General features: G+C 41.6%; 1 protein-coding gene across 2 annotated transcripts in view; it reads right to left on the minus strand.

The window, feature by feature from the left end:
* ZNF280C (zinc finger protein 280C) overlaps positions 1-25,957 on the minus strand; it is a 68,953-nt gene that overhangs the window by 33,338 nt on the left and 9,658 nt on the right. For both annotated transcript variants that reach the window (XM_055267830.2, XM_063634739.1), the window contains exons 3-8: positions 11,055-11,201; positions 8,038-8,103; positions 7,801-7,937; positions 3,838-3,949; positions 760-930; positions 502-608 (exon numbers count right to left, since the gene is read on the minus strand). In XM_055267830.2, the coding sequence (XP_055123805.1) occupies positions 502-608; positions 760-930; positions 3,838-3,949; positions 7,801-7,937; positions 8,038-8,103; positions 11,055-11,201 (740 nt within the window). The remainder of the gene's footprint in view (positions 1-501; positions 609-759; positions 931-3,837; positions 3,950-7,800; positions 7,938-8,037; positions 8,104-11,054; positions 11,202-25,957) is intronic.

Genomic DNA, 25,957 nt, shown 5'->3' on the forward strand with positions numbered 1-25,957 from the left:
CTGCATTGGCAATATTCTAAGTGCTCTCTCCTAGCTATTTTTCACTCTACTTTGCACCAAACATTACAACTTATTCCTTCTAACTGTATATTTGTGCATAATAACCAACCTCTCTTCCTCTTCCCCTACCCCTCCTCACATACCCTTCCCAGCCTCTGGCAACTATTGTTCTACTCTCTACCTCTATGAGATCACCTTTTTAGCTTTCACATATGAGTGACAACGTCCATTAGTCTTTCTATGCTTGGCTTATTTCACTTAACATAATGGCCTCCAGTTCTATCCATAACTTTATTTTACAAATTTCATCATTGGAAAGGATTTTAAAATCTTATATAATCATTGTGAATATCAATTTTAACTTGTTATATGGAAATGCCAAAATGAGGTTTCTTATCTAAATATCTCGATAAACCAGCATTTACTGTATGTATATCAATTTTTAATATTTTCAAGGATCTATAAACATTTTTAACAATTGAACTTTGAAAAAAGTTTTACCTTCATGTGGTATTTCAAAGGATCCAAAAGATTGAACTGAACATTGCACTTTGGACAAGTTCTTAGGTAATCTGCTCCAGCATCATATGGAGATGAGGTATTTGTACCTACAATAAATTAAGGACTTTTAAGACTCAAATTCATCTTTTTAAAACCTTAAATGACCACTAATAATGGTTTTAAAATTCATCACAATTTCTAAAATGTACAAATAAATAATACTGTTTTTTTTTTTTACATGCCAGATTTCACGTTTACCTTTTGACAGCATAACTTGGGAGGATGTCACTGGAGGAGAGCCAATTAAAGGCAATGAAGTGGAGGGATTTATCTGAGGAACATCTTCACTGGTCTTTGGTTTTTTTGGAGTAACACTGTTTACTTTAGAAGTAGAAGGATGTTTTAATACACATGAAGTATTTTTCATACCTACAAAGATTTAGTGAGAAAGATATTTGTAAATATTTCAGTATGGAATATTGCTTATGTAAAACTGCTACCAAAATGGCTTTACATTTAAAATTGAGCAAAAACAGTTTGGAACTAAGTTAAAGGTAATATAATTTAATAAGCATATCATACAAATGACAATAAAGATTAAAATTTATATGAGCAAGCAGAAATTGCACAGCTACTACTATGAACTACATATCTTTACTTCACAAACTTTATATACCAAAATTCTAAAAATGCTTTCAAATAAAGAAAACAAACAGATATCATGAAAAAAGTTAGACCAAAAAATTCCAAGCTAAATAAAATAAAGTTATAGCACAGGCAATACTCTAAGTTTCTACACATCAACTTATATTTAGATGCTTAAATGCATTTGAATTTGTAAAATATTTAAAACATTTATTCCAAATGTTTAGAGAAACACTTTTAAATGTTTTTTAAAAAACTTAAGATGTGTAATGGAAAATTCAAGTTGGTTCTTTTTCCACTTAACAACCTAACAGGTGGTTTAAATTATCTTGTTTACTTCCTATATACAAAGTAGAAACAACTAATCTTGAATAATACCTCACTCATTCATATGAAAAGGTTTAGAGTTAGTATAATGACTTTCAAAGTATGTTCCCCTTAATCCAATTAAGGGTCTATCTTAGAAAATATAATGGGTATGTCAGATAAAGAAACTCTGCTTTTATGTTTTATTAATTTCTGCATAAATTTTATTTGAGTAAGAATTTCATTGCTAAAGATAGTTCTGAGTTTGAGAGCCACCACCTTAAAGACCAAAGGATTATATAATTCAGAGCATTCCCAAGACAAGTGGGGCTATTTAGGCTATAACCAGACCCAGCAAAAGTGATTTTCGAAAATAATGTACGATTGTACTTTGTGATAAGGGTTCTAAAACTGCATGTCGTGTTTTAAAAGCTCACAACTGTACATTAATAGGAGAAGCAGTAGAGTAGACATATGCCAGGAAAGTATTACATTAGTGGGTTCCTCTGTTAAATCTGTTTCATTCTTTGAGATAAAAATGATTTTTTCCTTAAACAGAAATTATTTTTTCCATCCTCAAAGCACATAATTACTGCCAGCTATATTGAAGGCACCTAAGACCAATTTTTGTGTAATCGCTAACATTTTTCTGAGATGCTTAGGTTACTTGAACAACCAATGAGTGCTAGTACTTTGGACTAGGCAACTGATTATATAACCAGCTGGATAATAGACTGTTTTAATATATGCTTATTCAAGCATGATAAATCTAAGTTAAATAAAATCAACCTGAGCTCAATAGTTTTAAATTCTGACCCTTTAGCTTACTTATTTGTGTTGTGTTTGGCTTGCAGTGTTCCCTACCTCAACTCTTCTTATCTGTGCTAATAAAAATCCTATCCTCATTCTTCAAAATCAAGTTCAAATCCAACTTTCTCTAAGAACTCTCCATGATCATCTTAGACAGGAGTCTATTAATCATGCTTCTGAACATATAGCACATATTATCATGCATGATTATCATTCTAACAACTGTTTATTGTCAAATCCTTTAAAACTGATAATGCATTTTTCACTTTCCACTTATTTTATTTGGGCCTCAAAAAAGCCCTGAGATAAACAGAGCAAGAATTAAAATTTAATATCCAAATGGCTCATTTCAGGTCTGAAGAATAAATGCTTTATGTGAGAAAAATGAAAGTATTTTAATAATGTGAGAAAACTGAGGTATAAAGAGGTTAGATGACTTGATAAAAGCCACAGAAATCTTTAGAATAAAGGCTTAAACCTGTACCTTCCCAATCAACTATAATCCTATTTACTATTCAGGACAAAGTTCCACTCTCTGCTGTATTAATCTTAGAGAGAGAGAGAGTAGGAGTCACTGTCTTTACCCTTTGGAAGCTTCAAAAATTCAGACTTTTTCTATGAATAAAGATCACGTGCTTTGCAAAACCCGAGTTAAAGCAACTATTTTATCTCCCTGTTTATTTCGGTTCTTGGCCATTTTACTATCTAGATAAGTGACACCTAAATAGGTGAGTATCAAACCAAGTAATATCAAAATGGGAAAATATTTTTGGCATTCATATAATTTTTTTGTTTTGGTTTGGTAAAGGTTATACACTAATTTATGAGTAAATAATTACATATGCAAAAAAATTGTGTTCCTCTTTCCATTTAGTGAAACATATCAAACTAGCTAATATAGAGAACAGTAACTGCTTTGATTATAGGGAATTTTTCAATGAGACAAAATTCCTTTTTAGCATACTAATTTATTTTAGGTTAATGAAGAACTTTGTTACGGTGGACATCAAAGAACTGTAACACTTCAACTGGAAAATTTCCATTATTACTTCAAAGTATATTTACTGAGTACTTACCATGTGGAAATCACTGTTTCTTTAGTTCTTTCATTTTACAATACTACTCTATAATCATATTTAACTATCATATCCACATCATTTATTTGAATAGACATTAGCATATTGAGAAATCAACTATAACCATGCACCTTTTCTCATGTTAAGTGTCTTCCAAATAATTACTATTTGTTTTCGCAGAGTATTTAAGGCATCAGGGGACTTCCTTGACTCACAGAAATTATATTAAGATTGTTCAGTCCATGGCTGGTTCCAAGTGAAAAAGAGTGCAAAGAATATGTGCTAGCCAACTTAATAGAAATAAATAAAACATTCTATTACTAAATACAATTTTATATATCACCCAAGAAAGGCATTCAGGAATGATTAGCTCTATTCCATGTTATAATATATGAAAAACTTAACGTGAAGGTATGGGTTTCAAAACAGAAATTCAATTCCATATGTATATTCAACAAGTCTCTTTTTATAATTTTTATGAAAGAGTGCTAAACCAAACCTTCTCTAAAAATTGCTGGTATGTCTTGGGATGGTGGTAGTGATTCCCGGGTCGAGCCAAACAGTAAAACTGAAGAATTATCCGATCCAACTTGTGAATTCTTTGTAAAATCCTGTAAAAATTTACAATTATTTTGTTTCATAAACTTTTACAGAGATAAATTTAGCTGTATGTCAATACTATAAAAAATCTTAATAACACAATTACTAATATGGTATAAGACACAAAGGTAATTATTAGTCTCTGCCAAAATTAGCATCTACTGGGTGAGGAGTATATGGGAACTCTGCATTATTTTTATAATTTTTCTGTAAATCTAAAATTAGTTTGAAATAAAATGTTAAAATTTAAAAATAATATTACTGGCAAAGTAGAGGTTATGTTTTGGAACAACTTTTCTGCAAGGAAATTTTAGCAGTATCTATATCAAGGGCTTTTTAAAAAAAGTTCATATTCTTTGGTCCAATTATTCCAATTACTCCATTTCTAAGAATCTATGCTAAAGAAATGAAAATGTTTAATGAAGAATGATTTATAATAGCAAAAATTGAAAATCTGTATGTCTAACAATAAAGAAATGACTAAATAAATTAAATGATACTATCCATAACATCATGTTTTTGGGAAATACCCAATGACAAAGAACAATGTTCCCAGTACAATGTTCAGTGAAAAATGAGGAATAGATATCAAATATGTATTAATATGGTCCCGATATACTCTAATGTCACCCTAACCATCTACAGAAAACGAAAATCAAAATACAGTATGTATTCTTCCCTGTCTCTTTTCTAACCTATCCCTCCTTACACGTTACTTTTATAATGAGGATATAAAGATTTTGCTTGCTTGTTTTGTGCTTACACTTTGAGAGATGATTAGGTTTTAGACTATGACTTAATTGTAACCAAGTGCAATCTTACCACAAAGTAAATATTTTCTCTAAATATTTTTTATTTAAAAGTTTAAAAGTGGAAAATATTCATTTGCAATTTCCAAAAATAGTTAACAGAAGTTCCTCTGAATAAAGGTAGCACCTTTCAACCTTTTCTAAGGTGACATCTCTGATAAATTAAGAATCATAATTTCAGAAAGCAGACACATTATTCAACAGATAATCTGTTAAATAATTCTCCAATTGGGAATTTCTTATGTCTCATAAAATATTTCAGAAAGATAACAAATATAACAGTAAGGCAGACTAGGCAATAGGCTGAGATTCACAAGACCTGTCCATTTATTTAACTATGTTACCTTGGGCAAGCCACTTCTGAGCTTCAAGTTATTTACCTTTCCAACTGAAATAAGAGCCACTAATAATTATGTATTTAAAATGTACTTGCCTCTTTCACAGTACATGTATTATATTAATAGTTGTCATAACAGTACTAATAAAGACCTAATATTATCTCACATTTTATAAATACGCAAACTAAAATTTCTTGTAGTTAAGGTTCCCAGTACAACCCAGCCTGTTACAGATGAAGGAGCTGGAATCAGAACTAAGGTCCGCCTGATTACAAAGCCTGCGTCCTTAAGCTGTATCTTTAAAAGAGATAATAATAATACTCACTTTAAAAGAGATAATATAATACTCTCCTTCCCTGCCTGAAAGAACTGAGATACAGATAATGAAATACATTTAAATTTTTAAATAAAATTTCCTTATGTAGGATTCTCAATTCATTCCAGAATATTTGTCTGTCATTCTCAACTCTGGCTGCACATTACAATCACTTGGAGAGTTTTACAATGTCAACACAGTGAAGAGCACAAATGTCTACGACAATAGTTTTAACCTCACAGACCCCTGAAAGAGACTTAGGGAACCATAAGGGTAAACCACTGCTCTAAGGCAGTGCTTCCATTTAAAAAGCACATACTTAATGGGGCTGAGTGCAGTGGCTCACGACTATAATCCCAACACTTTGGGAGGCTGAGGTGGAGGCTGGCTTGAGGCCAGGAGTTCAAGACCAGCCTGGGCAACACAGTGAGACCCCCCCTCCAATCTCTAAAAAAAATTAAAAGCCAAATTAGCTGGACATGGTGGTGCATGCCTGTGGTCCCAGCTACTTAGGAGGCTGAAGTGGAAGGATCACTTGAGCCCAGGAGTTCGAGGCTGCAGTGAGCTATGATCATGCTACTGCATTCCAGAGTGGGTGACAGAGCAAGACCCTGTCTCTAAATAAATAAAGTATATGCTTAAATGTATAAATGGATGTGTGTATACGCATATTTTTAAAATTCTGGGTTAACCTGGATTGAAATACCAGATCCATCATTTACCAGCTGTGTGTCCTTGAGTGAATCATTTACCCTCTCTGAGCCTGAGTTTCCTCAACTATAAAATGGGAATAATACTAGTGCCCATCTCAGCTGGGCGTGGTGGCTCACGTCTGTAATTCCACACTTTGGGAAGCGGGGTGGGGGGTGGATCACCTGAGGTCAGGAGTTTGAGACTAGCCTGGCCACCATGGCAAAACCCCGTCTCTACTAAAAATACAAAAATTAACTGGGTGTGGTGGTGCGTGCCTGTAATCCCAGCTACTCGGGAGGCTGAGGTAGGAGAATCTCTTGAACCTGGGAGGCAGATGTTGTAGAGAGCTGAGATCGCACGACTGCACTCCCGCCTGGGAGACAGAGCAAGACACCGTCTCAAAAAAAATAAAAATTGTGCCTACCTCATAAAGATGCCATAAGAATTAAATAAGATTAGCGTCTTAAGACTTGTACATATTAACAGGCCGGTAAATGTTAAGTATTATCATTATTACTTTTACTAAAAGTTTTTAAAGCTAAACTATGAAAGTATGTTTTCAGAATAAGCAGCAATAATGACTTCAGAACACTCTTTCCAATTTAAGAACACCTGTTTCAGTTTATTAACTTAAAAATGTTGCCATTATGCATTATTCATGTTGCGATACATTTTAATTTTTTATTTTGTTGTTGTTTGTCTTTTTGAGATGGAGTCTCACTCTGTTGCCTGGGCTAGAGTGCAGTGGTGCGATCTCGGCTCACTGCAACCTCCGCCTCCCAGGTTTAAGCGATTCTCCTGCCTCAGACTCCCAAATAGCTGGGACTACAGGCATGAGCCAACACGCCTGGCTAATTTTTTTGTATTTTTAGTAGAGACGGGGTTTCACCATGTTTGCCAGACTGGTCTCGAACTCCTGACCTCAGGTGATCCACCCACCTCGGCCTCCCAAAGTGCTGGGATTACAGGCATGAGCCACTGCGCCCGGCCTTTATTTTTTTATTAAAGAGAGACAGGGTTTCGCCATGTTGCTCAGGCTGGTCTCAAACTACCGAGCTCAAGCAATCCACCTCCCTCAGCCTCCCAAAGTGCTAGGATTACAGGTGTAAGCCACTATGCCCAACCTGATCATACTTTTTCACTCATATTTAGATAGTATAGTTTTCAATACCGTATTTAAGCATATTAGCTGATTAATATGTTGGATAATTCCTGCAGTTATTATTTTGGGTTTTGGTTGAGTTATATCATAAAGATGGGGATTATTTTTCTACTGAAATGGTAACTAGCTATGATAGTTCACAATTTTTTGGGTTTGTTTGTGTTGGCTTTTGTTTTTTTCTTGAATCAGGATCTCATCCTCTCACCCAGGCTGGAATGCAGTGGTATGATCTTGGCTCACTGCAGCCTTGACCTCCAGGGCTCAAGCGGTCCTCCCATCTCAGCCTCCCGAGTAGCTGGGACTACAGGTGGTGTACCACTATGCCCAGCTTATTTTTTGTATTTTTGTAGAGATGTGGTCTTGCCATGTTGGCCAGGCTGGTCTCGAACTCCTGGGCTCAAGCGATCTGCCTGCCTTGGCCTCCCAAAGTACCAAAGATTACAGGCGTAAGCCACTGTGCCCGGCTGACAGATCACAATTTTAACTCAGTATTATAATAGCCAATGTGTCCCTGAATTAATTGTGTAATTTTATAAACACTTACAGGTTTAGACACATTCTCAACAGTAAGAGAGCTTTGTGAAGATTTAGATACAGGATGAAATCTAGGCGAGGCAGCCACTGGATTTGATGGTGGGTCTCTGCAGCGTTGACTTGCAGTCCTGAATATTTCAGGAATACCTGTATTTTAAAATTACACAACATATTGAATATATTTCTATACAACCAATTATATCAAAATATTTCACTTTAAAATTGAAATACTACAGTAATACTGTACCTGGACTGTGTGGCTCACTCTTTATTCCTTTTGAAGATGAGCTGGAGTGGCCTCTGTTCAAAATATCTATAAAATTATATTTATTTTAAAATTTGTTATGTGAATGAAATATACACTAATAGAAAAATTCCTCCAAAAATATATCTTTGCATAACCAATAATTGAAGTATATTTCTTTCCTTTAATGGTGACAGGGTTGTGTACAGATACAGATTCCCGTGACTTGAAATCAAACCCTTCCCCAACCCTGTGCCACATTCAGACCTCTAAAAATCTGGAAGTTTCATGATGGGAGGGCTGACTGGATTAACTTTCTGTACCATTACTCTTCAGTTCTGAATAGGAAATTATCAGAGACTACAGACTAAATTAAACCTGGAGTTCCAGAGTATCTGATTAATGTAAGGGGTTTCGAATCTATTACTACGCTAAAACTCAGTTTGAGCCTCACAAAACCCTCTGGATCAGTTTAAGATTGCACACCCTCATACCCATATGAACTCCGTAACTTCTAGGTTACTGAGAGGTCAAATTGAAATCTGGAAGAATAGTGATTTGCTTAAAATTGCTTATCAGGAAAAGGTACAAAGCATTAACAAATCCCACAAAACCTCAAAAATTTTCATTTTTTCTCTCCTAGTAGAAAATAACCAGATCCCAGCCAGGGGCAGTGGCTTATGCCTGTAATCCCAGCACTTTGGGAGGCCGAGGCGGGTGGATCATGAGGTCAGGAGATTGAGACCATCCTGGCTAACATGGTGAAACCCTGTCTCTACTAAAAATACAAAAAAATTAGCTGGGCGTGGTGGCAGGCGCCTGTAGTCCCAGCTACTTGGGAGGCTGAGGCAGGAGAATGGCGGGAACCCGGGAGGCGGAGCTTGCAGTGAGCCGAGATTGTGCCACTGCACTCCAGCCTGGGCGACAGAGCGAGACTCCATCTTAAAAAAAAAAAAAAACAGAAAAGAAAGGAATCAGATCTCATGAAACAATTCTATTAAGTGAAGGGTCACACCAAAGTAGGGTTGCTTTCTGATAACAGAAATGCAGTACTCTATGAGTAAACATTACAGAAGTCTTCTAAAAGAAAAATCTCCTCAAACAACTTGATAATGTTTTCATTCAGAAATTCAAGATAAGTATTACTCAACCCACTAAGAGCTATTTTTACTTTTTGGTTGTTATAGTCTACCAATCACAAGTTTTTTCCTCTCCTTCCCCTGCCTTCATTGTAGTTCTATATAAACATTTAGATGAGATTCCATATGCTAAAATATTTTATAGCTCACAAATAAAACATCAATAAAATCACTTAAATTCTGAGTTATCAATATAGAAAAGAAATTCTAGTGGGCCCAATACCCTTTTTCATACAATCTCTTAAAACGAATACACATTGTTTTGGTTGAGTACTGCTAAGTCATCTACAATCAATATAAATCCAACTTGAATCTTAATTGTCATGCTTCAATAAGATGATTTGAGTAATAATTTTGAAATATGGTAATATTTCAGCATAAAAATTGTCACAGTGACTAGAAATAATAAGAGAATATTCTATTCTACTATCAACAATAAATATGCCAAATATATCTAGCTCATTTAATAATTTAAGTGGCTCTCCACTTAGAACCTCCCAATTTGCCACAGGAAATGATATTGAGAATTCAATTGGCTAAATTATTCTGCCTCTGATAAAACTGAGTAGAAACGCTATTCCAAGTTTATAGCCAAGAGAAGTAAGAACTAGGCTTTCAGAAAATTTAAAACTCATCTCTTAACCACACTATTACTCATTGCCATGGTAAGAAAGAAGACTGGTATGCTGGCTACATTCCTTGACTTCTCCAGGCCTAAAAAAAGTAAATAAAATGAAAAAGGATCTGTTTTCCTCTTTCTCCTGAAATTCAGTTATGTTGTCCCTTGCACTTTAGACACATTTGAGGACTTTTTTTTTTTCTTTTTTTGAGATATAGTCTTGCTCTGTTGCCTAGGCTGGAGTGCAGTGACGTGATCTTGGCTCACTGCAACCTCTGCCTCCAGGTTCAGGCGATTCTCATGCCTCAGCCTGAGTAGCTGGGACTACAAGCACGCGCCACCATGCCTGGCTAATTTTTTTATCTTTACAGTAGAGAGGGGGTTTCACCATGTTGGCCAGGCTGGTCTCAAACTCCTGGCCTCAAGTGATGTACCCACTTCGGCCTCCCAAACTGCTAGGATTACAGGGAGGAGATATTTTAATAAGCATCACCAATATCTTCACTTTAACATTGTAATGTCAAGTCTAATTACTCTAACAGAAATCTAACAATCCACAAAGGTACTGGACATGTTTTGCTAGAAAGCCATAAAGATTTACGTGTGCTGACTGCCTGCATTGTCCAAGTATAGTGTTGGAAAACCAGGCCCTCCCTCTTTCATGAATATAAACAGTAGTTGCGGAAGATGGGTGTAGCCAGAGGCTACAGCACATGCTGGTAGACAGACCAGAGATTCTATAATCATGCAGCACCTATGCATTTTATAGTCATATATCAAGATGATACTTTGATGAGGCAGTTGCTTAGACATTAGAACCCCCATCAGACACTAACATAAACTTATTTAGCATATTAGGATATTTTAAGAAAAGTATTCCAAACACTTCCTTTTCTGTACATCTGAGTTTAAGGGAGAAAAAAAAATTAACAAATAAACAGATAGGCTACTTGGTTCCATTAAAAATTATGATTTCCAATCTCAGAAGGCTTACAATGCTGTTCAGGTCATCTTAACCCTCAATTAACTTAGTTATTTCCTTTTGCTCACATCTGATATTTTAACCTCTCACCTCCTTACTCTAGTCCCCAACTACATTCCCGCTTTGATTCTCACAAGTTCTTATTGACCTTTACTCTCCCTCTTACCTCTAACTCCTTACAGAAGAACAACAGTATCAAGGACAGATAAGATATCTCATATATTTTCCATTAGAAACAACCATCTTATGAAACGTTACTTCACTGAAAGTAAATGCTTACTTGAAATGGCTGGTTTTGAACTCGATATCTCTCCAACAAAGATCAGTTCATCGTCATCCTCATCCTGAGTTTCTTCTACTTTCTTCTGCCATGGCTCTAGCTCTTCTTCTTCACATTCCATAAAGAGTTCTGCCATTTTTGAAATGTCTAATTTTCAAAAGGAGAGAAGCAAACTTTATTTTCAAAAGAGAAAAATATTTTTTGTGCAATACATAGTATGATATTTAAGATGCACTTTAATAATCCTAATAGCAATTACTGACTTGATATTTGTTTGTTTTTGAGATAGAGTTTTGCTCGTTGCCCAGGCGTGATCTCGGCTCATTGCAACCTCCGCCTCCCGAGTTCAAATGATTCTCCTGCCTCAGCCTTCCAAGTAGCTGGGATTACAGGCGCCCACTGCTACGCCCAGTTAATTTTTGTATTTTTAGTAGGGATGGGTTTCACCATGTTGACCAGGCTGGTCTCGAACTCCTGACCTCAAGTGATCCACCTGCTTCGGCCTCCCACAGTGCTAGGATTACAGGCGTGAGCCACCATGCCCAGCCTACTGACTTGATTCTCGTGCCTCAGCCTCCTGAGGCACTGGGACTACAGGCTAGACTCCTGAGGTAGCTGGGACTACAGGCACGGTCTACAGTGGACCCTCCCCTACCCTGAGCGGCCATCTCCGCCTTGTAATCAGTACATGGTAGCAAAAGAAATGAGCTCAGAACTAAATCTCTAAGATCTAAACCAGTTAAACTTGGCTAGACAGATAGATAATGAAGGATAGTAGTCATTTACAGTGGCCAATACACTTTAGGATCAAATCCAAGGTGAGTTTTAGTTATAGGACTAGGATGATTATATCTACAAAAAAGATTGTAGCTATTATCTGAAAAAAAAATCCACTTGTATAAACAAGAGAGATAAACTAAGAATAAGAGAAAATACATAGGAGATATATTAGAAAAACGGAACCAGATTCAGGTATATCAGGCACAGGGCAAAGCAGGGATGAGATACGAGACTGAAAATAGGGAAATTAAGTGAAACTTAATTCCATTCCAGGACAGATTAGACATTTCTCATTTGAAGAAACTAAGTAAAAAATATACTGTGAATATCGCCAGCCTACAAGTTCTGACCAAAATCAGATCTCCTGGGAAGCATTTTAGTGCCTCACTCTTAAATATGGGTGGACAACCAATGCGTACCAGAAAATTGAGGAAAATCTTCAACGTGAAACACCAAAGCAATAAAACAGATTAAAGGATTTTAAAGAAAACCGACAGCTAGGCAGGATGGCAGACTAGATACAGCCAGGTGGAACAGCTGCCACTGAGGGACTGGGACAACTGGTGCACTCCTAACAGATCTTCAAAGGGGAGGCGCTGAGTGGGCTGAGGGAAGACACAGAAGCTGGAATGAAGCGGGAGGAAACTGGGAAGCCTGTATGGGGCTACTGTGCACCAGGATTGGTTCCTGGCCCCCAGTGACTCCAGGGGAATGAGTGAGTTGAACTGGCAAAGAGCAACTCACTCTTGCCATGGACCTCTGGGAATCCCGGCAGGAGAAGACCCTTTGATCACCACGGACACTTTAGCTGGCAGGGAGAGCTGCTTAGAGAAGTGGTAGAGGCAGCACGTGAGCCGGTGTAGAGCCCAGAGGGTTTGTTGCAGGAGCATCTGTATTCGAGCACAGCCTGGGATGCCCATCCCCCTAGGCTCTGCTTGTTTCCATAGGAGACTGTAGCACTAGGGGAACTGTCAGACCTGAACTCTGCAGGGTGGTCTTGCCCACCTGACCTGAGCACTCTTTGGTCTGCTGTCCTCTCCTGGAGCCCCAGCCTGCCCATTCCCTCTTGCAGTACAGCCTAGAGTGCCCTGATGGCCCGCATCATAGCTCCTGAGCTGGCCGACCGGGCTTGACCAGCGGAGAGCTCCAGCAGGGTTGCCCCTGTGGCCATGCACCGGCCCACCTGCTCATTCTCCCCACTTCAGCTTACCCTGGGTCCATGGCCACCCTCCACATCACTTTGCCAGTCAGTGCGTATGTGCGCAGGTGGATCTTGCCTTCCCTGCCCCGTAAGCACACGTGTATGTGCACCCTGCCCTGCCTGCTGCCAGTGGGAGTGCACTCCGCCCACCCTCCTCTGCCATACTACCATTGTAGTCGGAGCCTTGGTGAGCACAGAGCCCGCAAACCCTGTGCCCACCAGCACCCTGCCCCTGAGCCACCACTGCCACTAGAATGTAACTACGCACAGAGAACAGTGGACCCTCCCCTACCCTGAGCGGCCATCTCTGCCTGTATCAACATATACAAAGAGTGCATACAGTCCTGCAACGGCCAGTGCCCCATCCCCATGCTAATGCCACCACCAGCATGACCATACACACAGTTGCCAGCTGGGGCCCCTGCACCCCTGAGCCATGCTGCCTCTGCCGCTTCTGCAAAAGCCCACGTAGAAGCCGCTAGCACCCTGCAGCAGCTGATGAGTGTGCACTCTGCTGTGCTGCTGCTGCCATTGGCATGTGTGAACAAGAATGGGCCCTGCTGTCACTGCCCTACAAAACAGTTTGGCTGGCACCACTCATTGGCGTGCTGACAAGAGGTCCACGAGCACCTCAGTCCCCCTAGCACAGTGGGTTCCTAACCTTGAGAAGCCAGAGAAAAATGCAGAGGCCCATTATCAGTCCTGCAAAATTAAGAGCATGCACTCCAGGAGTTGTAAGCTGAGCCTTGGCCCCCTAAAATTTTCTAGAAATGAAGCCAGTTGACTGAATCTACCTTATACCACAATCAAACCCTTAAGGTAATCAGGTAGGATAGAAGAAAAAAAAAATCCAAAGGACAGTGACTTCAAAGACTGAAGGAACGTCAGCCCACAAAGAAGAGAAAGAACCAGCAAAAGAACTCTGACAACTCAAAAAGCCAGAGTGCCTTCTTTCCTCCAAACAACTTCACTAGCTCTCCCACAAGGGTTCTGAAGGGGGCTGAGATGGCTGAAAGGACAGAAAAAATAATTCAGAATATGAACAGGAATAAAGGTCACCGAGATGCAGGAGTACACTGAAACCTAATCCAAGGAAGCTAAGAATCATAGTAAAACAATACAGGAGCTGACAGACAAAATAGCCAGCATAGAAAAGAACGTAACTGACCTGATAGAGCTGAAAAACATGTAAGAATTTCAAAATGCAATCACAAGTATTAATAGCAGAATAGAACAAGCGGAGGAAAGAATCTCAGAGCTTGAAGACTGGCTTTCTAAGATAGCCAAAAAAATAGAGAAAAAAGAATGAAAAGGAACAAACAAGACTTCTGAGAAATATGGGATTATGTAAAAAGACCACTAAACACCCACATCAAAAAGACAGATCTCGATTTAACATCCTACCATGACAACAAAAAGAACTAGAGAACCAAGAGCAAACCAATCCCAAAGCTAAGAGAGAAGACAAGAAATGTCCAGAATCAGAGCTGAACTGAAGGAGACTGAGACAAGAAAAACCATTCAAAAGATCAGTGAATCAGAAGCTGGAATGAAGCGGGAGGAAACTGGGAAGCCTGTATGGGGCTACTGTGCACCGGGATTGGTTCCTGGCCCCCAATGACTCCAGGGGAATGAGTGAGTTGAACTGGCAAAGAGCAACTCACTCTTGCCATGGACCTCTGGGAATCCCGGCAGGAGAAGACCCTTTGATCACCACGGACACTTTAGCTGGCAGGGAGAGCTGCTTAGAGAAGTGGTAGAGGCAGCACGCGAGCTGGTGTAGAGCCCAGAGGGTTTGTTGCAGGAGCATCTGTATTCGAGCACAGCCTGGGAGCTGTTTTTTTGAAAAAAGTTAATAAAATAGGCCACTAGCTAGACTAATACAGAAGAGAGAAGATCCAAATAAACACAATAAGAAACAACAAAGGAGATACTACAACTGAACCCAGAAAAATACAAATAAACATCAGACAATATTATGAACACCTCTATGCACACCAACTAGAAAATCCAGAAAAAATGAGTAAATTTTGGGACACATTCACTCTCCCCAGACTGAACCAGAAATAAACTGAAACCCTGAATAGAATAATAACGAGCTCTGAAATTGAACCAGTAAAAAGAGCCTACCAATCAAAAAAAGGTGAGGACCAGATGGATTCACACTTGAATTCTACAAGATGTACAAAGCAGAGTTGGTACTATTCCTACTGAAAGTCCTTCCTAACTCATTCTATGAGGCCAGCATTGTCCTGATAACAAAACCTGGAAGAGATACAACAAAAAAATAAAACTTGGCTGGATGCAGTGGCTCACACCAGTAATTCCAACATTTTGGAAGGCAGAGGTGGGCGGTTAACTTGAGGCCAGGAGTTCGAGACAGGCCTGGATAACATGGTGAAACCCCTATCTCTACTAAAATACAAAATTAGCCAGGGTGATGGTGAACACCTGTAATCCCAGCTACTTGGGAGTCAGAGGCAGAAGATTCACTTGAACCCGAGAGGCAGAGGTTGCAATGAGGTGAGATCGCACCACTGTACTCCAGCCTGTGCGACAGAGTAAGACTGAGTCTCAAAATAAATAAATAAATAAATAAATAAAAAATAAAGAACAGCTTAGCCAGGCATGACGGCAAGTACTTCTGTCCCAGCTACTCAGAAGGCTGAGGTGGGAGAATCACCTGAGCCCCAGGAGATTGGGGATGCAGTGAGCCATGATGGCACCACTGTACTCCAGTCTAGGCAAACAGAGTAAGGACCTGTCTCAAAAAAAAAAAAAGAAAAAAAGAAAGAAAGAATAAAGACCAGCAATATTATACAACATTTCCCTCTGATTCACCCTTTCTCAGGAAGAATCCACCAAAACGAGACTTAAGAAGGAGGACAAATGCAGGATGCAGAAAATCTGACATTCGGCACAATACAAAAACAAAAGAAAATCCCAGGACAACAGCTGTGCAGTAGGCCTACAGAGCAAACAGCCAGAGTAGCGCAGGAGAATACCACTTTCAGGAGACCGGCCAATCTTCCAAAATATTAAGCATTAAATTGTTAGGTAACCTGACAAGTTTCACAGTGTAAGAAAAGTGAATTAAGAGGCCATGGGGCTGGGTGCGGTGGTGGTGCATGCCTGTAGTCCCAGCTACCCAGGAGGCTAAAGAATGAGAATCTCTGGAACCCGGGAAGGGGGAGTGCAGTGAGCCGAGATCGAAACACTGCCCTCCAGCCTGGGAGGCAGCGCTAGACTTCATCTGAAAAAACAAAAACAAAAACAAAAACAGGGGTGACAGAAGGAGCCAGGCGCAGGGTCTCATGACCTTAATCCCAGCACTCTGGGAGGCCAGGGTGGGTGGATCACTTGGTGCCAGGAGTTCAAGACCAGCCTGGCCAACATGGCGAAACCCTGTCTCTACTAAAAACACAAAAATTAGCCAGGCATGATGGCGCACACCTGTAAGCCCAACTATTTGGGAGGCTGGGGCACGGGAATCGCTTGAACCCAAGAGGTGGAGGTTGCAGTGAGCTGAGATCATGCCACTGTACTACAGCCTGGGTGGAAGAATGAGATGCTATCTCAGAAAAAAATGAAAAACAAAAAAACGAAAAAACCAATAATCAAAAAACCAAAAAGCTTTCATGCCAACATCTTTGATGAACATGGATGCAAAAATCCTCAACAAAATATTGGCAAACCGAATACAGCAGCACATCAAAAAGCTTATCTACCACTATCCTGCAGGCGTTATCCCTGGGATGCAGGGTTCATTCAACACATGGAAATCAATAAATGTGATTCATCACATAAACAGAACTAAGGACGAAAACTATCTGATTATCTCAATAGACGCAGTAAAGCCTATCAATAAAATTCAACACCCTTTCGTGTTAAAAGTACTCAATAAATGGTCAGACGTGGCGGCTCAGGCCTGTAATCCCAGCATTTTTGGAGGCCGAGGCAGGCAGATCACGAGGTCAAGAGATCAAGACCATCCTGGCCAATATGGTGAAACCCCGCCTCTACTAAAAATACAAAAATTAACAGGGTGTGGTGGCGTGCGCCTGCAGTCCCAGCTACTTGGGAGGCTGAGGCAGGAGAATGGCTTGAACCCAGGAGGCGGAGGTTACAGTGAGCCAAGATCCTGCCACTGCACTCCAGCCTGGCGACAGAGTGAGACTCTGTCTCAAAAAAAAAAAAATTCTCAATAAACTAAGTATTGAAGGAACATACCTTAAAATAATAAGGGCCATCTATGACAAACCCACAGGCAACATCATACGGAATGGGCACAAGCTGGAAGCATTCCCCTGGAAAACCAGCACAAGACAAGGATGCTCTCTCTCACCATTCCTATTCAACACAGTATTGGAAGTCCTGACTAGAGCAATCAGGCAAGAGAAATAGACGACATCCAAATAGGAAGAGAGGGAGTCAAACTATCCCTGTTTGCAGACAGCATGAGCCAATATCTAGAAAACCCCACAGTCTGAGCCCAAAAGTGCCTTAAGCTGATAAACAACTTCAGCAAAGTCTCAGGATACAAAATCAACGTACAAAAATCACTGGCATTCCTATACACCAACAACAGTCAAGCCAAGTGCCAAATCAGGAACACAATCCCATTCACAACAGCTACAAAAAGAATAAAATACCTAGGAATAGAGCTAACCAGGGAAGTTAAAGATCTCTTCAATGTAAATTACAAAACACTGCTGAAAGAAATCAGAGATGACACAAACACATGGAAAAACATTCTATGCTCATGAACTGGAAGAATCAATATCGTTAAATGGCATACTGCCCAAAGCAATTTATAAATTCAATGATATGCCTATCAAACTACCAATGACATTCTTCACAGAACAAGAAAAAGCTATTTTCAAATTCATATGGAACCAAAAAAGGCCTGGATAGCCAAGGCAAACCTAAGCACAAAGAACAAAGATGAAGGCATCATGCTACCTGCCTTCAAACGGTACAGGGCTACAATAACCAAAACAACATGGTCCTGGTACGAAAACACATATATAAACCAATGGAACAGAATAGAGAGCCCAGAAATAAGGCCACACACCTACAACCATCTGACATTCGACAAAGCTGACAAAAAAACACAATGGGGAAAGGACTCCCTATTCAATAAATGGTGCCAGGATAACTGGCTAGCCATATGCAAGAGACTGAAACTGGACCCGTTCCTTACACCATACACAAAAATCAACTCAAGATGGATCAAAGACCTCAATGTAAAGCCCAAAACTATAAAAACCCTGGAAGACAACCTAGGCAATACCATTCTGGACATAGGAATGGCCAAAGACTTCATGACAAAGACGTCAAAGGCAATTATAACAAAAGCCAAAATTGACAAATGGGCTCTAATTAAATGAAACTATAGACAGAGCAAAAGAAACTAGAGACAGAGTAAACAGACAACCTACAGACAGGAGAAAAAGTTTGCAAATCATGCATCTGACAAAGGGCTAATATCCAGCATATATAAGGAACTCAAACAAATTTACAAGAAAAAAGCAAACAACCCCATTGAAAAGTTGGCAGTGGATGTGAACAGATGCTTATCAGAAGAAGACACACATGCAGCCAACAAGCATATGATAAAAAGCACAACATCACTGATCATTAGAGAAGTGCAAATCAAAACCACACTGAGATATAATCTCTCACTGTCAGAATGGCTATTCAAAAGTTAAAAAAATAACAGATGCTGGGGAGGTTGCAGAGAAAAAGGAACACTTATACACTGTTGGTGGGAGTGTAAATTAGTTCAACCACTGTGGAAGACAGTGTGGTCATTCCTCAAAGAGCTAAAAACAGACCTATCATTAGACCCAGCAATTCTATTGCTAGGTATATACCCAAAGGAATGTAAACTGTTCTATCATAAAGACACATGTATACATATGTTCACTGCAGCACTATTCACAGGAGCAAAGACATGGAATCGACCCAAATGCCCATCAATGGTAGACTGGATGAAGAAAATGTGGTACATATACACCATGGAGAACTTTGCAGCCATAAAAAAGAGCAAGGTCATGTCCTTTGCAGGAACATGGATGGAGCTGGAGACCAGTATCCTTAGCAAACTAATGCAGGAACAGAAAACCTAATACCACATGTTCTCACTTATAAGTGGGAGCTAAATGATGAGAACACATGGACATATAGAGAGGAACAACAGACGCTGAGGGCCTACTTGAGGGTGGAGGGTGGGAGGAGGGAGAGGATCAGGAAAAATAACTCATGCATATTAGGCTTAATATCTGAGTGATGAATAACCTATACAACAAACCCCCAAGACATGAGTGTACCCATAACAAATGTGCACATGTATCCCTGAACTTAAAATAAAAGTTAAAAAAAGACACAGATAATACAGAGAGCAAGAGACAATAATAGGATATAATAAACATCTTTAGACAGATAAGACGATATTATATAAAGACAGCCAAAATTCAGTAAAAAAAAAAAAAGTCAATGTCAAAGTTGAGTAAATGTGAAACCAAAAGACAAAAAACACATATATTAAACACAGAAAACAAGATTGGTAGACAAATCAATTTCAAAGGTATAAAATGCACCTAACAAAAGCTCCAGGAAAAAAAAGAGAAAAAGGAGAGGAGAAGTAATCAAAGGAAAATACAAGAAAAATTCCTAGTTCTCATGGATATAAATCTACAGAATGAAAGGGCCCACCAGCAGCCAGCACAATGATCAAGAATAAAAACTACACTAGCAGGACATATGAAATTTCAGAATATTGGAAATTGCCAGGTGGCTGAGTGCGGTGGCCCAGGCCCGTAATCCCAGCACTTTGGGAGGCCAAGGCAGGTGGATCACTTGAGGCCAGGAGTTTGAGACCAGCCTGGACAACATGGTGAGACCCTGTCCCTACTAAAAATACAAAGATTAGCTGGGCATGGTGGTGCGCACCTGTAATTCTAGCTGCTTGGGAGGCAGAGGCACAAGAATCGCCTCAACCCGGGAGCCGGTGGTTGCAGTGAGCCGAGATCGGGCCCTGCCACTGCAATCTAGCCTGGGTGATGGAGAGTCTCATTTAAACAAACAAACAAGAATAAAGAACAGCTTAGGCATGGTGGTGCGCACTCTAGTCCCAGTTACTCAGAAAGCTGAGGTGGGAGAATCACCTGAGCCCCAGGAGGTGGGGGCTGCAGTGAGCCATGAAGGTGCCACTGCACTCCCATCTAGGCAACAGAGTAAGGGCGTATCTCCAAAAAAAATTAGAATAAGAATAAAGACCAGCAATATTATACAACATTTCCCTCTCATTCCCCCTTTCTTAGTAGGAATCCACCAAAACAAGACTTAAGAAGGAGAATGACACAGGATGCAGAAAATCTGACATTCAGCACAATACAAAAACAAAAGAAAGTCCCAGGACAAGAGCTGTGCAGTAGGCCTACAGAGCAACAAGCCAGAGTAGTGCAGGAGAATACCACTCCCAGGAAGGTGCCAATCCCCCTAAATATTATTAAAATATTGAACATTAAATTGTTAGATTACCTGACAAGTTTCAGTATAGGAAAAGTGAATTAAGAGGCCACGGGGCCGGGCGCGGTGGTGATGCACGCCTGTATTCCCAGCTACACAGGAGGCGGAGGCATGAGAATCGCTGGAACCCGGGAGTGGGAGGTGCAGTGAGCCAAGACTGCGCCACTGCACTCCAGTCTGGGAGACTTCATCTCAAGAAAAAAAGGGGACAAGGAAGTGGGGGGGCGTGGCAGCTCACAACCTTAATCCCAGCACTTTGTGAGGCTGAGGTGGGCTTATCACTTGAGGTCAGGAGTGTGAGACCAGTGTGGTCCATATGGCAAAATCCTGTCTCTACTGAAAACAAAAATACAAAAATTTGCAGTGCATGGTGGTGCACGCCTTTAATCCCAGCTAGGCGGGAGGCTGAGGCAGGAGAATTGCTGGAACCCGGGAGGTAGAGGTGCAGTGAGTTGAGATCGTGCCACTGCACTCCAGCCAGGTTAACAGCGTGAGACTGTCTCAGAAAATAAAAAAAAAAAAAGAAAGAGGGCCGGGCGCGGTGGCTCACACCTGTAATCCCAGCACTTTGGGAGGCCGAGGAGGGTGGATCACGAGGTCAGGAGATCAAGACCATCCTGGCTAATATGGCGAAACCCCGTCTCTACTAAGAACACAAAAAAATTAGCCAGGCATGGTAGCAGGTGCCTGTAGTCCCAGCTACTCGGGAGGCTGAGGCAGGAGAATGGTGTGAACCTGGGAGGCGGGGTTTGCAGTGAGCCAAGATCGCGCCACTGCACCGCAGCCTGGGCGAGAGCAAGACTCTGTCTCAAAAAAAAAAAAAAAAAAAAAAAGGCTCTGGAAGTGTGTGAGTGGCTATAGGTTTTAATAAACTTTGCTAACTTATAAAATGAAAATTTTAATTGAACAATATATAGAAAAAGAGAAAAGGAAATGTACCCATGATACATTAATATGTATTATTATGTAATATGTATGTTCACTCACCTGTGAACAGTATTATGGTCATCATAAAATCATGGAATATGATTTACTGAAAAATTCAGATATAACTATATTGAGAGATGCTTAAAAGAAAAAGTTTTAAGAAAACTAAAATCTTGCCTGCCTGCCTTCCTCCCTCCCTCCCTCTCTCTCTCTCTCTCTCTTTCTTTCTTTCTTCTTTTCCCTCTCGGGCCCAGGCTGCAATCTACTCGGCTTCCTCCTGCCCGCTCCGCGGACTGCCTGGGTCTGCCGGCGCGCGCCACCGCTGCCTGCCTTTTCTTCTTTCACTGCAGGCACGCGTTCGCCATCTTGGCCACGCTGGTCGCCAGCTCCTCACGCCGAGTGCTCTGCCCGCCTCAGCCTCCCGAGCTACTGGAACTACAGACGGAGTCTCGCTCACCCAGTGCTCGGTGTTGCCCAGGCTGGAGTGCGGTGGCGTGGTCTGGCCTCGCGGCAGCCTCCGCCCCCCAGCCGCCTGCCTTGGCCTACCAGGGTGCTGGGATTGCAGCCCCTGCCCGGCCGCCGCCCCATCTGGGAGGTGGGGAGCGCCTCTGCCCGGCCACCCACCGTCTGGGAAGTGAGGAGCGCCTCTGCCCGGCCACCCACCGTCTGGGAAGTGAGGAGCGCCTCTGCCCGGCCACCCACCGTCTGGGAAGTGAGGAGCGCCTCTGCCCGGCCACCCACCGTCTGGGAAGTGAGGAGCGCCTCTGCCCGGCCACCCACCGTCTGGGAAGTGAGGAGCGCCTCTGCCCGGCCACCCACCGTCTGGGAAGTGAGGAGCGCCTCTGCCCGGCCGCCCCGTCTGGGAAGTGAGGAGCGCCTCTGCCCGGCCACCCATCGTCTGGGAAGTGAGGAGCGCCTCTGCCCGGCCGCCCCGTCTGGGAAGTGAGGAGCGCCTCTGCCCGGCCGCCCCGTCTGGGAAGAAGTGAGGAGCGCCTCTGCCCGGCCGCCCCGTCTGGGAAGTGAGGAGCGCCTCTGCCCGGTCGCCCCGTCCGAGAAGAAGTGAGGAGCGCCTCTGCCCGGCCGCCCCGTCCGGGAAGAAGTGAGGAGCGCCTCTGCCCGGCCGCCCCGTCCGGGAAGAAGTGAGGAGCGCCTCTGCCCGGCCGCCCCGTCCGGGAAGAAGTGAGGAGAGCCTCTGCCCGGCCGCCCCGTCCGGGAAGAAGTGAGGAGCGCCTCTGCCCGGCCGCCCCGTCCGGGAAGAAGTGAGGAGCGCCTCTGCCCGGCCGCCCCGTCCGGGAAGAAGTGAGGAGCGCCTCTGCCCGGCCGCCCCGTCCGGGAAGAAGTGAGGAGCGCCTCTGCCCGGCCGCCCCGTCCGGGAAGAAGTGAGGAGCGCCTCTGCCCGGCCGCCCCGTCCGGGAAGAAGTGAGGAGCGCCTCTGCCCGGCCGCCCCGTCCGGGAAGAAGTGAGGAGCGCCTCTGCCCGGCCACCCATCGTCTGGGAGGTGAGGAGCGCCTCTGCCCGGCCACCCATCGTCTGGGAGGTGAGGAGCGCCTCTGCCCGGCCACCCATCGTCTGGGAGGTGAGGAGCGCCTCTGCCCGGCCACCCATCGTCTGGGAGGTGAGGAGCGCCTCTGCCCGGCCACCCATCGTCTGGGAGGTGAGGAGCGCCTCTGCCCGGCCACCCATCGTCTGGGAGGTGAGGAGCACCTCTGCCCGGCCACCCATCGTCTGGGAGGTGAGGAGCGCCTCTGCCTGGCCACCCATCGTCTGGGAAGTGAGGAGCGCCTCTGCCCGGCCACCTATCGTCTGGGAAGAAGTGAGGAGCGTCTCTGCCTGGCCGCTCCGTCTGGGAAGTGAGGAGCTCCTCTGCCCGGCCGCCCTGTGTCTGGGTAGAAGTGAGGAGCTCCTCTACCTGGCCGCTCCGTATGGGAGGTCTACCACGGAGGCCAGAAGCAATGTGGGGGCTGGACGTGGTGGCTCACGCCTGTGGTCCCGGCACTCTGGGGGGCGAGGCGGGTTGATCACTTCGGGCTAGGAGTTCGAGACCAGTCTGGCCAACTTGGGCGAAACATGAAGAATACAACAGACAAACCAACCAACCAACTCAGTGACAACAAAACAGGTCTACCCTGGAGTCATACTCTAATTTTTTCTATTTTCTTCCCTTTCTGATCCTTTATCCCACTTTCTTTTTCTTCCTCTTCCTTCTCCCTCTTCTTTGTCAAATAGAGGATTGAGTTATTATCACTGATCCATATAAAGTCCCTCTCTCATTTAACTCCCACCCCCCATTTCTATTCCCCGACTTCCCATGTGCAACCTTCCTAATATGTTTGATACGCATCTTTTTGTTTGTATTTTTAGAAAATGTTTATTGTTTTTGTACGCAAAAATTAATAAAAAAAAAAAAAAAGAAAAAAATGTTGCAAATATTTTCTCTCAGTTGTTATTATTCTTGTATACAAAATCAGGAAAAATCTTCTCTTTCCAAACTTTCTTTTTCAAAATTTTCCTGTTTATTTTTGAGCATTTATTTTTCCTGATGAAATTTTTGTCAGATTTAAAATCCTGTTGGAAATTTGGGAGAAATGTTTTCTTCACAGATTGATATGTAGGGAATTCACTTTGTATAATGTTGCTTTTTCCCAAACCATTCATTCAAGTTTCGTTTTATGACACTCAATTTAGTTTTTTGTTTCTTTATATAGTTTCTTCAAATTTCTCTAAGGTTTATTACCAGATTTTTTTAAAAACCAATTATTATGTTGTTACTGTGGATTAAATATTTTCTTTGAATATAAAAAAAAAAAAAAAAGAAAACTAAAATCTTCATCTTCCTTGATAGAAAATCACTAGGTAATGGCAAAACTTGATGATTCAAGAGACAACTGTATGTACATACGAGTTTTAAAAATTGAGAAACGTGGAAGTAATTATTAGAAAAACAGCTATACAACTGAAAGTACATGCTTTCAGTTTTTTAGCTTGAAAAAACAGGGAGTATATAGGTACCTGCATGTGCTCACACATACACACCTATCTCTACCTCTCTCTCTCTCTCTCTCCTTCACTCCCTCCAAGAGCTCTCCTTCACTCCCTCCCTTCAAGAGACTGTGCTTAAGTAACTTAAAGTCTTTTCAAGTTGTTTGACTTTAAAAAAAGATATGTGTATTGTTTAGGTTAAAAAGTAGTGAAGGAGATGTAAACTAACGTAACAGCAATGGGGTCTGGGCACGGTGGCTCACGCCTTTAATCCCAGCACTTTGGTAGACTGAGATGAGGCCAGGAGTTTGAGACCAGCCTGGCCAACATGGTGAAACCTCGTCTCTACTAAAATTACAAAAATTACAAAAATTAGCCGGGAGTGGTGAGGCACGCCTGCAATCCCAGCTACTTGGGAGGCTGAGGCAGGAGAATCACTTGATCCTGAGTGGCAGAGGTTGCAGTGAGCAGAGATGGCACCACTGCTCTCCAGTCTGGGCCACAGTGCTAGACTCTGTCTCAAAAAAATAAAAAATAAAAAATAAATAATAAAAATGGGAATGTATGTAAGTGGTGGAGTGACATGTAGATTGTGGGGGACAACTATAAGAATAAATAAAAACAAAATAAAACTTCTTCAGGGTTCTGGCTTAGACAATGATATCTTTGTTTTTCAAATGCAGTCATTCCTAACAGTAATTTTACTATATTAAAATAATGCCATTTCTACTTTTGACTCAAAATTAAGACCATCCTTTAGCACGGCCTTAACATGTAAAACTTGAAAACAATGATTTGAGGATAGGACACAAACAAAACCTCTTAACAAATTGGTTCCATTCTTTTAAAACATTTTGATTTCCTCTTCTATACAGACACGCCAGATATCATGGCTTGGCATAACATTGTTTGATGTTCAGTAGCCTGCCTACCAAAGAAACCCCCAAAACAAAAAATCTTCACATTCTCCCAAATGTAACCAATATTATGAACTGACCCTTTTTTCCAAATACCTCAAAAAACATTACATAGAATGCTGTAAGTCTGACAATTAAAAGTATTAATTCATTTTTCAGTATTTGTATATTCTGAATACTTGAAAATACCGCAATCATTGTGTCCCTTGAAGTCCTCATTCGTACTGCTTCTTCCACTTGGAATATCCTTTCTCCTTACCTTACACTGTCACATGATTTGAGTATAGTGGAAAGAGCACGCACTTGACATCAAATTGAATAGTTCAAATCCTCATTGCACCATTTTTAATTATGTGACTCTGGAGAAATTACTTGAACCTATTTTCTCACCTCTAACATGAGCACAATATCTACCTAATAGAAGTGGTAACAGAGATTCAGGAAAATGCCATATTAATAAGTATCTAACTTCAAGCAGATATCCCCCCAGATTGATTCCTTGCCCCTTTCCAACTCTTAGTTCAATTATAACTTCCTCAGCAAACCATTAGATTTGTTTTTCTTTA

This window comes from Symphalangus syndactylus, chromosome X, assembly GCF_028878055.3.
Source record: "Symphalangus syndactylus isolate Jambi chromosome X, NHGRI_mSymSyn1-v2.1_pri, whole genome shotgun sequence".
NCBI classification, from domain to species: domain Eukaryota; kingdom Metazoa; phylum Chordata; class Mammalia; order Primates; family Hylobatidae; genus Symphalangus; species Symphalangus syndactylus.